Source organism: Antrostomus carolinensis, unplaced genomic scaffold (assembly GCF_000700745.2).
Source record: "Antrostomus carolinensis isolate BGI_N321 unplaced genomic scaffold, ASM70074v2 scaffold7207, whole genome shotgun sequence".
NCBI classification, from domain to species: domain Eukaryota; kingdom Metazoa; phylum Chordata; class Aves; order Caprimulgiformes; family Caprimulgidae; genus Antrostomus; species Antrostomus carolinensis.
This window is the reverse complement of record NW_010327982.1, coordinates 15,237-30,859: the sequence shown is the minus strand read 5'-3', so window position 1 is coordinate 30,859 and position 15,623 is coordinate 15,237. Positions and strand designations below refer to the sequence as shown.

Genomic DNA, 15,623 nt, shown 5'->3' with positions numbered 1-15,623 from the left:
TCTCTATGTGGAATTGGGTCAGAACCTGAAGGCAAAAGTTTTGCTGCATTTAATCACCTTCAGGCTTTTATCACACTTGATCAGGTGTTCTTGCTGGACTTCAGTGATTTCTCTGCTCCAAGCATCGTTATCCCTCAGGGCCTGACGTTCAGTCTTCCTAGATGTCTTGGCCCAAAATGCCTTGTGTGTGAGTCAGCGAGGAGACAAAAATACCATGATGGAAGGATTTTCAGTGACTTATCTACTGCTGCACGGAGCATCTGGGGTTAGTGGGTCAGACAAGTGTCCTTTATTACTTTTCTGTCAAATAAGTCCATGTAACAGACAGGAGCTATTTGTGACAACTGTACTGATCTGTCTGATTAGACAGTGCTAATGCTAATCGGTGTTACTAAGTTATAGTAGAGGATCTCTATCATGATACTCCAAAGGCAACCAATTTTTTCTGCTTTCTAGAAAACTGTCTTAAAATTACTATTAAAATGAGCACAGGAGAGCACATTTCAGCCATTAAAACTGGTACAGCTATGCAGGGATGTGGTCTCTTTGGTTGTCTGCATGTAACTCTATTTCTTACTGCTGGTTGAAAAGTTTCATGTCCAGGGAAGAATTATTTGAAATGTACTGTGTACAAACTCCTTTTGTCCCATCTGGGGATGGAAAAAGACTGGAAAATAGCCCAAGCTGATTGCTATTAAAATTCAGGTGAATTGGACATAAGTACTCTGGTATCCCTCTAAAAAGATATAAGAATAGATGTGCAAGGGTCTAGTTTTGCCATCTTCTAACAAGCTGAGCTTCCAGCATACAAATGGTCCAAACGTCATTCGGATCTAGTAGTGGGCTCTGAGTTAAAGTAATAAAGTTTGTATATCCAAATTCATGTTGGAGAGTGGAGATGCCTCTACCAAGCTGACTCAGTGCTATGCTACAAAAAAGTGACTTGTTCAAGTTAAAAGTGGCTGACTTGCCATAAACCAGATACTGTTTAATCACTTACAGAAAGCTGTTTACTAACTGCTCCAGTAATGGGTTACAAGGCCAAATGTATAAATCATGAAGAGCAGCTGATTGCCAAATTCACTTTATCAATAACATTCAGTCTTCCAAACAGAGCAGTGCTAGAACCTAAACTGTTAAGTGGCTTTGTTCTGAATGTAAACTTGATTAGCAGACCTGGTTTTAGGTGATTTTTTTTTTTTTTTTTTTTTTCTCCAGGCTCAGTTGATACAGGCCCAAAGGAAGGGTATGGAGATGGGTGATATTCTGTGCTGCAGAAAGAGCAGGTTTGTGCCTCCTAGATCTGATGTGCCCAGTGACTGGAACTGTCAGTCAGCACAGAGTGCCAGGAGCAGTTCCTGCCTTTCTTGCTGTAGCACAACTCTTAGACTCTCCATAGATGAAACCAAGATCAACAGTTTGAAGGGGACATTGTAACTAAGGCTTAGAGTAGAAAAGAGGTCTAGGGAGTTGGTACTTTTAAGATAATGTGGGTGACATGCTTTTGTCAGATTGGTCAGGATGACAAGTCTCTGAGGTACCTTTTCTTACCCAAATGCTGAGCAGGCAAAGCATGTTCTCACACCAGAGAACACATTAGGATTGCTGATTAATGCAGTCACCAGAAACTGAAAACTATGAAACCATAAACCAGATACAGGTATCTAACTCTGGTCAGTCTGGACTTAAGAGACCAAAATTCTGATTTAGGGGCCTGGCTGAATTTACTAACTGTTTGGAAAATACCTTCAACTTTCTTGGAATTATAGTTAAAAGGTGACTGGAGTCCATTGCTCCAGAATGCCTGTAGTTTTTCTTCTACAGGGATTTAGTTAGCTGCTAACTGACATATTATCTACTGACCAAGTTCCCTTGATTCTGTATGAAAGAATTTGAAAGGGTGTGGTTATTAATCTTACAAAGTGTGATGTGCCATGTCCTGCACACCTATTTAGATAAGCTGGTGAGATCTCAGTTGATTCAGACAAAAAACAGTCACCTTTACTAGATTTGTCTTGGCCGTCCAATCTTATACCAGAACATTTTAGAGATTAAAGTACTTGTTTCTAAGAGAGGAGGCTGAGGTAGATGTCTCTTTATCTCTTACAACAAATACTGCATTCTCAGTTTTTGCTTCCATGCCCTTGAAGGAAGAGACTCTGGAGGATGCAAGGAGTAGAACTGCTTCTATATTTCCCAGCTAGACTTCCATTGCATGCATTGACTTCTGGGTCACCACTTCCTAGTGGAAAGTAACTTTCACAGTTTTGACTTGTGCTGTATAGAATCACAGAATGGTTTGGGTTGGAAGGGACCTTAAAGATCATCTAGTTCCAACCCCCCTGCCATAAGCAGGGGGGTTGGAACTAGACATGGAACCATGACACCTCCCGCTAGACCAGGTTGGTCAAAGCCTCATCCAACCTGGCCTTGAACACTTCCAGGGAGAAGCATCCACAACTTCTCTGGGCAACCTGTTCCAGTGTCTGACCACCCTCACAGTACAGAATTTCTTCCCAGTATCTAATCTAAATCTGTCCTCTTCCAGTTTAAAGCCATTACCCCTTGTTCGGTCTCTCCCTGCCCTTGTAGAAAGCCCCTCCCCAGCCTTCCTGTAGCCCCTTCAGGTACTGGAAGGCTGTTATAGCATGCTATCTCATGCTGGACACACTGTCACTATCTGAAATATTTCTCCAGTATAAACCCTGCTTTCCAGTAAGAGCAGCTGATCATTAAGGCATTGCTTGTCCTGCAGACTTTTACGTGCTTGTTACACCTATGTATATTTTAGCAATATATCTACTATTTTAGCAATACCCCATCCTACTGGACAGGTATAATATGGGATTTTCTTTCCTCTACTGTTCACGTCACTGAATCGTAGGCTTTTAAAAATTAGATTTAATTTGTATTTAATTTGTATTTTTTACCAATATAGGTAGAAATAGGCAAAAATCTACCAATAGGCAGATTTTTACTCTTGAATAGAAAGAACTGACATCTGTTCCTTGTCTGACTTTATCAGGCTTCAGCTTTTTGTGGAGGTGGATGTAGAATGGATGAAGATTTATGGGGACAGGTGACTTGAGATCTCTTAAGAGGCTTAAAGCATTGCATAAGCATGCTTCAGTATTGTACCAGGACTCCTTAGGGACAAACTACTGAAAAGATTTGTAGTATTGCTTAACAAACTACTTAAGTAACTATGGCTCACAGGCAGTGAGTGCTTCTAACTCAAGTCTACTAAACCTCCTGTTTGTTCCAGGTTCAACTCTGGCTCCACTGATCTGGCACAATGATCTGGATACTTCAAGTCTTGTTCTCCCCGCTCCCAACACCAGCATTGATTAGTCTTATTGTATTTGGAGCTGGCATCTTCCTGTGGGTGATAAGCAGGCCAAAACCTGTTTTTCCTCCTGTTGACTTGAACAAGCAGTCAATAGGAATTGAGGTAATACTTACTCTGCTTGTGGGCATGGACTGTTTTTGAGAAACTTAATCTGAATACTGATCCATTCTGATTCTGGGTATCAGTGGGAATTCTCCTGTCTGATAGACACAGCCTTCTCTCCCATGTGTACAACTCAAAAATATGGTGGGGAGAAGGGAAGTCTTAAGACACCAAGAGTAAGAAACAGCAGCTCTTGCCAACAGGGTTAGGTGGGCTTTTTACCAGATGGCCTTGGCTGTCACCAAGTTTTTTCTGTATTTTAAATGCTTTGCATAAACTTTGAGGCTGGTGCTAGACTTCAAGTAACTATGCAAGTGGTAGCACTCAATCTTAGTCAAGACCTCTCTAATAATCTGTAATTGAATATTAATATAGGCCATCTAGAAAATTTGCCTGCATGTGACTGATGACTGAGTAGATCAAAATTGGGAAGGAAAATGAGACTTCCCTAACAATGCAATGCTATTGAAATGATTTAAAGGGAATTGCTGGGAGAACAGCTGAGGAACAAATGACATCGCATCTGTTCTGCACTGTTGCCTAACTATGCTCTGTTTCCAGGGAGGAGCCAGAAGAGGTGCACTCTTGACAGATAACAACCTACTTTCTTATTACTTTGAAGATGGTAAAACCTTGTATGAAGTTTTCCAGAGAGGACTGCATGCTTCTGGTAAGCTTTGCATCTGTTAGTTAGTACTTGTCTATCACAAGTAAATAAAATTATTCCAATCTCTTTTGCCTTGCCTCTTGTCTATAGTAATAATTCAGGCTAGCAAAAGCTTTCCTAGCTTTCTGTGGGGTGGAGTGATAAGTGACCATAATATTCCCCCCTCCTCCCCCCTCACTGATTTAGAAGTAGTCTTAGTTGGCAGGCTGGGCAGCAACAAACATCAGAAGCTTAAGATAGGAGTTCAGTGAAGAGTCAGCAGATACTAAGCATCAGAGGGAGTTGGGAGGGAACCACCTCTGCTTTGTCTTACGACATGGGTTTTAGTGTCAAATTATTGCCTCCTTACAATGGGTATGAATTTGCCCTCTTATGACTTCAGAGGTCCCATGTATGGAAATATGTGATAGCTTGCAAGCTATTTCAATCTCGCATGGGTTGTGAAATGGGAAAATATCACCAGATTTTGGAAGTATTGCTTGTGAGGATAAAGCCAACAGTCTTACAGCCTGGGTTTGGGCAGAGTGCTTAACTATGGACACTGCACTTCCATGCTCCGTGCAGTTAGCTTGTTGTCTAACTGAAAATATTTCTCACTTACAAGTTTTGCATTAAAGTGCTATGCAGCTTCAGTACTGAGCTTTACAGCGGATTTTTTCCAAACCCTTTCATTAGGAAATGGCAACTGTTTAGGCTACCGAAAACCCAACCAACCTTATCAGTGGCTGACATATAAACAGGTGAGTATTGTACATGACAGGTCATTTTAATTTGAGGTACTGTCTTGTAAAACTAAAGTGAGGGGAAAACTATCTTACAGGTTTTGGACAGAGCTCAATACCTGGGATCAGGGCTTCTGCAGAAAGGATGCAAACCATCATCAAACCAGTTTATTGGCATTTTTGCTCAGAATAGACCAGAGGTAAGCAACAAACTGAATATGCTTTCACAGAATATTGTTACACCTTGGGGAGAAAGGAGGATCTCTATTTAAACAGCTTGATGCCACATGAGGAACAATCACAACTGGCTTTTCCCTTCCTAGTTCCCCTATTACGGACTGAGCACATACTATGCCAGGCAGGTGACACAGTGATCTTGAACCCTTATTACTCTAAGAATCTCATGGAAGACTCCTTACACAACCCCCGCTAGTGGTGTGTTCATGGGCTAGTCAAGCTGTAAGAAACCTTTAGGTAATTCTGTCTTGTAAGCTGCTAGTTTTCCTTAGCTGTACTGTCTTCTTCCTTCAGTGGGTCATTTCAGAGTATGCCTGCTACACTTACTCAATGGTTGCTGTTCCACTCTATGACACTCTGGGGCCAGATGCCATCATATATATTGTTAAAAAAGGTAAATATTGACTTCCACTGTTTCATAATCATGTCTCTGAGAACCTTTGTTTTGAGAAGGCTGAAGTTCAAGGGAATTTTATGCAAAAATCAGAGCAGCTTTAACCTTACTGCTGTTATACTTTTATAGGCGATTTCTGTAAAGGAAGCTGCTTTGCAGGGAACATAGTTCAATGCCTAGAAGAAGCCAGTGGGCTTCCCATGTCCCCTAGTGTCTTGGGTGCAAGTCCACTGAAGACCTGCTAGATCCTGTGGACCATCCTGCAATGAGAGTACTCAACTACTTGCTATTTGAGGTTTTGCAATCTTGAACTCGCACACTGCTAAACAACCAGAAAATGCAGACAGACTTGTATGCAAATTAAGACCAGATGTGTGTGTCTGATTTAAAGCTGTAGGATGTAAAGAGTGGAGGAGGAAGGGAGGGGTAAAGATATGCCTAAATCTGTTCAATCTATCTGGTCAGAGCCTGTTGTTCTACAGAAGCAACAACTAGCATGCCGTCATTGAAGAAACTGGTGAGGAAGCTTGGATAAATCTTCAAATTTTGTTCCCCCAGTCTCAGGGGGTAATAGATATGGGGGGAAAAATATCCACTGCTGTGACAACAATCTGGGATCCAACCCATAAAGAGGATTTGCCAAGCAACTTCAACAGCTGTGCTGGTGAACCTTACAAACAGGTCTTGCCTTAGAACTATACAGATATGACTTACTAGGCTAATGGGGAACCAGCATGTTCAGGCAAATCCAATTCCTCTGCAACTTAATGGGAAATGCTTTTGTAATCACATAAACTCTTGCACACGCAAGGAAGCTGAGGCATTAACTCAAGAATTTTAGCTAACTCTTTCAACAGACCTAAATTTCTTTAGATTTAAGGAAGATGGCTAAACCTAGACAATCAGTAAGGACAACTCTGAGCTTTTATGGCAATACCAAAACTTTAAATGCCTACCTTGACTGTGACTGAAGAGATCTGTTTTCAGTTCCTCAGTGTTTGCCCTCACTTTGTGTAGCTAGAATCTCAAGTTTGCTCAATCAGTTGGCTGTGTTAGGAGGAGCCTTCTTAGTACTGTAAGTCAGCCACTGAATCCATATGAACAAATGCAAATAGCTTTAGAACAAACCAATGCTATGTTTTAAATGTATATGCTACTGAGCTGTTGCTAGCCTCATGCCTTCTAAACAGACTTCTGAAATGTAATTTCTTTTCTGTAGCTGACATAAGCATAGTGATCTGTGACAAGCCTGAGAAGGCACAGACCTTGCTCGAGAACTGTGAGCAAGAAAAGACCCCATGTCTGAAGACTATCATTGTCATGGATCTCTTTGACAAAGAGCTCAAGGACAGAGGAGCTAAAGTGGGAGTTGAAATTCTAGCGCTGCAGGAGGTTGAGGTAGGTTACTAAAGGCTTCTGCTTGATCTTGCAGAGGAATACCTTGCCAACTAGACATCTGGACCCTCTCTAGCAACAATGACAATTTAATGTAAACATTATCCAGTTGTCACACCTGTACCCAAGATCTTCATAAGCAGACATTTTGAAACTTGATATAGTATGCAAAATGGACTTGCAGGGTTCAAACCATTGACTAAAATTGTGTCCATGTGTTGTGGCAGTCAGTATGCATTAAACTGAAGACTTCCTTAGCTTGATTCATGGTGCAGTTGTAACAGGTTTTATCAGGCTTCTAAACTGGCAGTTGAGTCTAATTGAAACTATAAGTGCAAATTACTGGCTGCTTTGACATCCAAATACTAGGCTTAATCTTCCAGATATGATGCATAAATGTAAAGTACAAGAGATGGGGCCTGCATCAAATAAAATGAAGTATCTCCACTCAGGACTTCCAAATTCTTTAAATAGTTCTGAACACTTTCTATACAGTCAAATTCATGCTTTCCACAACCCTAGAAGTCACCTTTTCCAAGCTGTGTGTACTAAATTCAGGAAGACCAGTAGCTCTCTCTGCATGAGAGAGAGTATCAAGAGGCAAAGTAAAAACAAGTTTTGCATTTGAAATACAATTACCTATTTATCTACTGTTGTTGCACGTCTTTCAGTTGCAATTGTTAAGCTGTGTTTTCTCTCTAACGCAGGAGCTGGGAAGAAACAACATCAGAGAACCAGTTGTAAGTATCTCTGGAACAGTTATAAACTTGCAAAACTAATCTCTGGAAAGACCTCTTGCCATGCTGCTAGTAGAGGATGCTGGCAGGATTATTTTTGTGTCTTGTCTTGCTGTTTACAAACAGTTCCTGGGTCATCCCCCTTCAGGAACTGCATATAAATACTGAGAAGCAACATAATCCTTACTCTGTTGACCTTATGTGGCTTTTCCCCTCTAGCCTCCTAAGCCTGAAGATCTTTGCATCATATGTTTTACCAGTGGAACCACAGGTAAGAGACTATAGTGATGCTTCCCCACTAAAACAGTCTCCCTGTGCTGAAAAAAGTAGCTTTCCAGCACAAAAAAAGGAAACTCTAACAACATAGAATTAAACCAGTAAGTTAGAACAGTGTCATGCCACTATTGCAGTTTTACTTGGGACATTGTCATTGCAAGTCAAAGGTACTAAGACAAAGCTTCTTAGAGATGGGGGGAAGAATAGCCAAATTAATGTGTCTTACCCTATAAAAATACAAGGTCTTAATGTTAAAGAGATTGGTTTTTTAACTGTGTTTATATTCTGATCCACAGGGGCTAGAGAAACATCTTGTTTCAGCATTCTCTATGCTACTTTTAATTACTCTGCTGTTTCAGTAAACATTTCCTTTATATAATATCCATAGCTGAAAGTGCTCAAAAGGAGGCATATTGGTGATCTCTTAAGACAATACATGTTATGACTAAGCCTAATATGCAGGAGCAGTCAAAGCCACAGCTGACTTTGCTTGATCTCTCCAAAGGTAACCCTAAGGGAGCCATGCTGACACATGAAAATGTTGTTGCAAATGCTGCTGCCTTCCTTAGAAGCACAGAGGTAAGTTACTGCTAATTATGAACTATTCAGAAGTTATTCTAGAATGAGTCAGTCCTAAATGCCAAGAGTACTAAACTACCTTATTTCAAGTCTTACCAAACATGAAAATAATCTTGATCTAGTATGTCTGAGTTAGAGTTTCAAATTTTGAAGAGGAGATGGATGAGCCTGAGTTGCTTCAGTTATCTGAAGTGTCTATTTCAAAGTACTCCAACTGATGCAAATTCTATTCACTTTCTACTTCAGGGTAACTCAAGCAGGTATAGGGACTGCCAACCTACTTCTATTTCTTTCCCCTCTAGAACACAGTTGAGTTGACAAGTTCAGATATCACCATGTCCTATCTTCCCTTGGCTCACATGTTTGAGAGAGTTGTACAGGTAAGTAGACTGTGCATGCTACTAAGCTTCTGTAGAAGATCCTGAATGTATGAACTAGTTCAGACAGTAACACTTGCTAGAAATCATACCTAAATAGTTAGGACCACCTGCCTGAATTAAAATGTCTGAACTGACTAAATTATGCCTAGTTACTACTTCAAGATGTGGCTGCTATCCTCATTAAATAAAGCTTTGTTCTTCAGTCCAGCCTTACTGAGTCTGTGATTTATTAAGAAATCAGTGAGGGAAACTAACAGTATTAAGCCCTTAGTCAAACACAGTCAAAGCTAACACATAAAGAGGAAGCAGTTTAAGACCAGTGGATTTAGTACTCAAGGTAAACAGCAGTAAGTTCTCCACTGTTTACTCTGCTGGGCTTTGTCATCCTGCCTATCTGTTTCCTAAACTGAGGTTCTAGTCTTCCAATTAATGTACTTCCCCCAGCATGTTGCATTAAGCCACACTTCCTACAGGGAATATTATCACCTTTGTGTCAGGATCTAATTCTTCTACATGTAACGGTCTTGGGGCAGTCTCTTAACCTCAGTTCCCAACCCAGTATTTAAAACAGAATGTGTCTTGTCCTATTCCTTGTCAAGCTGTTGTAAATTCAATGTATTCAACCATAATGTGAAACTTTGTTTCTGTGGTGACTACAAATCAAAGTCGCACGGTAGAACTTATTTTATGCATCTGAGCTTCTGTAAATCAAATTATAGTGTGATAGCTTTCTGTATTTCCTCAAAACCTATTCACACAAGAACTTTCCTACCACTGGGCACTGGAAATCATGCTGCTTTCCACAGACAAATAATTATAGCTAATGAAGCTAGGACTTATCCTTGAGTAAGCTTATTTTGGTCAATTTTTAGACTGTGGTCTACAGCTGTGGAGCAAAAGTAGGATTCTTCCAAGGAGACATTAAGCTTCTAACAGATGACATGAAAAACTTGAAGCCAACGCTATTTCCAGTTGTACCAAGACTGCTCAATAGAATATATGACAAGGTATGTGACCAATTTCAGTGAAATTATCTTCATGTTCATATACCTAAGCAAGCATACAAGTTTAATTTAATATTGAATGCACAATAACATCATCACTAGTTAATTACTCCTTAGTAGGAAGAATTCTTCAAAATACTTTCAGAGGAGTTGGAAAGAGCCCTGAGACCTAGAGTAGAAGAACAGTATATCTAGTAATGACTGGGCTAAGATTACTGCTGACAAAAAAGTTTGTTTATCACTGGAATGCAAATAGAGCAAGTGCAAAGCTAGAGGGGTCCCTATCCCTCAAAGCTATGGCTGAAGTATCTCAGCAGTAACACAAATTAGTATTGCTCCTTGGTTCATCTCCTAGACCATGGCAATAGTGAAGAAACACTCTAGAACATCAAATAAGAAAGTGGCTACTAACAAAGTAAGAACTGGAGATACATACATGAGTTACAACCAAGAGTCACTGATCACTGATACTTTTTCCTTGCAGATACAAAGTGCTGCAAAGAGCCCAGTGAAACGTTGCCTGTTAAACTTTGCTGTGATTATGAAGATGGCTGAAATAAAACAGGGCATAATTAGAAATGACAGCATTTGGGATCAGCTAATCTTCAAAAAAGTTCAGGTAAGTTATTCCAAGTGTAAGTAAACTGAGCAGTGTAATATTGAAGGATCTGATGGCTTCTATTTCACTTGTAGGAAACCATGGGTGGAAGAGTGCGTATAATGGTAACAGGTGCAGCCCCTATATCTCCCTCTGTCCTGACATTTCTTAGAGCAGCATTGGGCTGTCAGGTAAGCTGAGTTTTTTCTTTAAATTAAGACCTGTTTGATTATGCCCAAATAAGTGACCAGTGATAGAGCTGTGGTCCAGCCCAGCTTGTTTCTGGGGAGATTGCTGTCAGAGTCTTCAGTATTTACAGACTGCTTGATCTGAGTTAACTATAACAGGAACAAAATTCTGCAGGGCTGACTTCAAACTGCACTATGAAAAGCCATCCTATAGGCTCTGGGAAAAGCAATAGAGCAGCAGAAATAGGAACATACAGTACTCGATGATGTTGATGTCCTACCGTTGATGTCCAATGGTAAGACAAGGGGCAATGGGTGCAAGCTGGAGCATAGGAGGCTCAATGTAAACATAAGGAAAAACATTTTCACTGTGAGAGTGACAGAGCACTGGAACAGGCTGCCCAGAGAGGCTGTGGAGTCTCCTCCTCTGGAGACATTCAGAACCTGCCTGGACACATTCCTGTGTGACCTGCTGTAGGTGACCCTGCTCTGGCAGGAGGGTTGGACTAGATGATCTCTTGAAGTCCCTTCCAATCCATAACATTCTGTGATTCAAAGTCACTGAGCTTTGTGGCTTATCCTGACAGTCAATGAACTCCCAATGTAGTACATCTGAAAAGAGAGTTCAGAGAGTGAGGTTACCAAAGCAAGGTTTGAGTAGGTGAACTTGAACATCTGGTCACACCAATAAGACCAAGAAGTCTTAAAGGCTAAGATTGTCTTGGCTGCCTTTCTAAGAAGGAGACTTGAGCATAGGCATGGTTGAAACTTAGCTTTTTTGCACCAAAGACTTGATGTTCAAAGAATATTCATCCTTTTTCATGTAGATCTTTGAAGCTTATGGCCAGACTGAATGCTCAGCTGGGTGCACTTTCTCAATGCCTGGAGATTGGACAACAGGTATGGTAGCTGAGACTTGGAAACTCTCTCACAGTTGAAAGTGGCACTCAAGCTTAGGTGCTCTATTGCTTTTAGTTCAATGGAAGTTAAATCCTAAGTACTTAACCTCAAAGTGATTTTTTTTGGTAGCAAGTCACCTGTGTGCTTAATAGGTACCAAAATTCTTGACTCACATAGGTGAGGATCTCTTGTGTAAAGTGACTGTAGGTCAGCCTAGACCCCGTCCCAGTGTACAGGAAAGGAGTGTCTGTACAGAGCTGAGCAAACTGGACAAGGACTTTCCAAATGTCTTTAAGACACTAGCTTTAGCTCCCAAATAACTTGTTTAACTCAAAGAATTATGACTAAAATATCAGACATGATACTTGACTATTTTCCTGAAGTACTATCTGACTTTGAAGATCTAGCTTTCATCTTAGCAAGGATGTTTTTTAATATTGGTTATTCTAAATTCAAGCTCAAGTCACCATCTTTGAAAACACAATAACTGCAGAGCATAATGAGGATGAAATGCAAATAAACACTAGAGTCTGAGGGAATTCTGTTGAGGCACGTGTGGTACATGGCTGGTGTGGTTGATTACACCAATAAATGGCTCTAAGCACTGAGACTTAACTGCTAATTATCCTGCATTAACTGTCTAAAAATGGCATTACAATAACTTTCTTGAACATACAGCATCAGACTCCTTTAAACACTACTGGTTCTTTCTAAAGGAGTAACAAAGAGCCACTAAGTATCTATCGTCACTGAAGTCTCATATGTAGGAGGCATCCGAGTTCTCCCATCTCACTTCAAGACCTAGACTTTCTAGCTTTAGGTCAAATAGGGCCACCTGCTAGCAGAATTCCCAAAACATAACTGTCTTTGTTTTTTCCTCTTAGGCCATGTTGGAGCTCCTTTGGCTTGTAATATCATAAAACTGGAAGATGTGGAAGAAATGAACTACTTCTCTTCTAACAATGAAGGCGAGGTAGGTACAATCTCCTAAGTGTATCAAGAAATTCTGAAACATAAGAACTGGTGACTCACAATGTTCTGTGTTTGCTGTAGGTCTGCATTAAAGGACCAAATGTGTTCAAGGGTTATCTGAAAGACCCTGAGAAGACTGCAGAAGCAATTGATAAAGATGGCTGGCTCCACACTGGAGACATAGGGAAATGGTTGCCAGTGAGTAACTGCCTAATACAAACCATCCTTTGGATGTGAATTCCTGGCTAGTTTACAGTAATCTGAAAAGCTGGAGAAGTGAATTCTAGAATAAAAGCCTTACCTGATATTTTGTTGTTATTCACTGAGTAACTCTGGCAGAACTCCAAAGACCAGTTGGGTTGCAAGACCTCAAATAACACCTTCTGGGCCAGTAGTTAAGACTGTCACTTTCACAATGAAGAATGTCTTGGTTTCTGTCAGAGGAGAATGAAGAAGCTGTCTAATCATGTTCTGAGCTAACTGGAGAAATTAGACAAAGTGCCTCCTCTCTCTGTAGAGAGCAAAGACCAGTTCCCATCTAGTATGTGCCTTTTATACAACAAAACCAAACCTGTTGTCTTCTGCTTCTTATAGAAGCAAGACAGATAGTTGAAACCAATGGCCTCTGTCTTTAAACTCTAGAATGGAACATTGAAGATCATTGATAGGAAGAAGAATATATTTAAACTTGCACAAGGAGAATACATTGCTCCAGAGAAGATAGAAAATGTCTATATCAGAAGTGCTCCTGTAGCCCAGGTCTTCGTACATGGGGAAAGCCTGAGGGTAAGTAATGTTACCTGTCAGCATCCTGCAAGATTCCTCCCACAATGAGTTCTGGAACATTGGGCACAAATATATGTATATACAGAGTATATGAACAAGTTTTACTGCTGAGTGACATGTTTATAGGAATATCCTTCTAGTCCTACAGCCTTCCCAAATGACAGAAAACAAAAGGAGGTCTTGGCATCATCAAGTTGCAAGCTGGGTAAAGGCTAATTACATACTTGTATGGGATTAGTATGTCAGGTCAGCTCTGTACAGTTTCTCCACTACTTTGTCACAGAGGAGTCACCTGTGCTAACAGAGGCCAGTCTTCAACCTGTAAACCAGCCAAAAGTAATTGCTGTAGCATTCAGCACACAACTGCATTAGTACTTCAATTACAGCTCTCAGAACCCAGATAAGTGACTGGAAAGCCCTTGTAGCCATCTTCCAAACTATGGAAATGGATGTGGATGTGGCTTCTTATAGAGACACTGTCCACAATCAAGTTCACACAGACAATTAAAGTAATTTCAGATGTCTTATCTTGCTCTCAACATGACTACTTCCACTTGTTTTCAGTCTTTTCTAATAGGTATAGTGGTTCCTGATCCTGAGACGCTTCCAGAATTTGCAGCAAAACTGGGAATAAAAGGTTCCTATGAAAATGTCTGCAAAAATCCAGTGAGTGGCTTTACAGTTTTAGTGGATTATAGATAGAATTTAATTCCAAAGTAAAATCTTGCATTGCTTGGCCTTCATTTTACCCACTTTTTTAAAAAATTAAACTGGCTTAATGCTGGGTGAGTCATGCAAGCAGCTTTACAGTAAAATCTGGAACTAAGTATAGGTGTCTCTTGATGTTTCAAGGGCTATCACTGCTTTTTCTCCAATGAGAAGATAGACATGATCTTGTAGTGGCCTTAAGATAAGAAATCTTCAATGCTGAAATATGTACATGTATTCTTGCCAACCTCAATTTTCACTGACTGAACAATGGATATGGTCTTGAGTTGCAATTAAAAAAAAAATCACAATTTTACCTGCTCTTTTGCTGCTTGGTTTCTTCCAGGCAGTGAAGAAAGCTATTCTAGAAGATATGGTCAGATTGGGGAAAGAAGCTGGCCTTAAATCCTTTGAACAAGTGAGTACTTCCAAATCCTGCTTGTCACAAGCACCTGCATTGCTAATGCAATGGCTGGGAAGTCTGCATACCTGTTACTGACTGTGCCAGGATGGGACCTAAGACAACTGCCCCAGATAACTGATTGAAGTAGCCAGTAAAACATTGACTGGCTGCCTGTCACCTGACCAAGAGACAGGTGGCTGTACAGGGCAACAGTAGCAATTGCCATGAGATGGAGTGGAGGTTCACCATAAGCTGCAGGAGCTGTACTGTAGTTCTAGCCTGTCCTCTTGCTGTGTCAGCCAAAGAGTTTGACTTGCACTGGAAAATAGTTTAGTTACTGATCTCCTGAGACTAAGTAAATTCTTGTGCTGAGCTCAAGGAAGCTGGGAAGAACTGTTGTTTGTCCTCTAAGCAATTATGTAAGTGCTAAATTATTTTCTTTTAATAGGTTAAAGACCTCTACATCCACACAGAGATGTTCTCTGTAGAAAATGGACTCTTGACACCAACACTGAAGGCAAAGCGAGCAGAGCTTGTTAAACTCTTCCAGAAGCAGATTGAGGCCCTCTATTCAAGTGTGCAAGAATAAGTGGCTAATTCAAACTAAACTGCATGGAGCATCCAGACAAATCTGTGACACTATGGGACCTATGGAGAACACGTGCATGAATGAAGGGGAGCAAGGACAACTTAAATGTATTGTTTCTGGTATCCTGGGAAAAATTACTTTCAGATGAAGATGGCTATAATATAACTGACAACTGACAGTGTTCACATCTTGCAGGACTAAGCATCAGCTGTCTAGGCAAAGCTAGAACTTTCATTTTCCTTGGAATGTGAATGAAGCACAAAAACATTCAAGAGCCTCAGCCTTTACAAGGCAGCTACACGCACTTCTTGCTGTCAAAAGCAAATCCTGTTTTCCTGCTCCAACTATGAACTCCATTGCTACCTTTTGTGGATTGATCTGCACTCGGCCTGAACTCTTTCATGCAGTTACATGTTTTGGGGGAGGTGAGGGGAGATAGTTCAGAAACCAAGTGCAGGAAAATAACATTTTGGTTTCTACTCAGGATGCTATAACCTGTCTCAATTCAAGCTGTCACGATATGGATTGGAGATTAACATCTGTTCAGCAAATACAGAAGTGAATTTCCTATTCCTAGCCCTGAACCACAATATAGGTTGTTTTTAATGAAAATGAGTAGTCTGGCATCAACTGGTTT

The 15,623-nt window shown here is 40.5% G+C and overlaps 1 protein-coding gene across 2 annotated transcripts; it reads left to right on the top strand.

The window, feature by feature from the left end:
- Positions 1–3,295: 3,295 nt before the first annotated feature.
- Positions 3,296–14,994, top strand: ACSL5 (acyl-CoA synthetase long chain family member 5). 2 transcript variants are annotated; one of them, XM_010172069.1, is made up of 20 exons: positions 3,296–3,451; positions 4,013–4,121; positions 4,794–4,858; positions 4,939–5,040; positions 5,372–5,471; positions 6,691–6,869; positions 7,574–7,606; positions 7,823–7,874; positions 8,385–8,458; positions 8,761–8,838; positions 9,711–9,845; positions 10,327–10,461; positions 10,536–10,631; positions 11,456–11,528; positions 12,413–12,501; positions 12,582–12,698; positions 13,143–13,286; positions 13,851–13,952; positions 14,341–14,412; positions 14,846–14,994. In XM_010172069.1, the coding sequence occupies exons 1-20, from the start codon at positions 3,296–3,298 to the stop codon at positions 14,984–14,986; spliced, it is 2,052 nt and encodes a 683-aa protein (XP_010170371.1). In that variant the 3' UTR covers positions 14,987–14,994. The 2 variants fall into 2 exon arrangements, with proteins under 2 accessions (XP_010170371.1, XP_010170372.1); XM_010172070.1 differs by having other exon boundaries at positions 13,851–13,956; positions 14,345–14,412; positions 14,846–14,986.
- Positions 14,995–15,623: the final 629 nt, after the last annotated feature.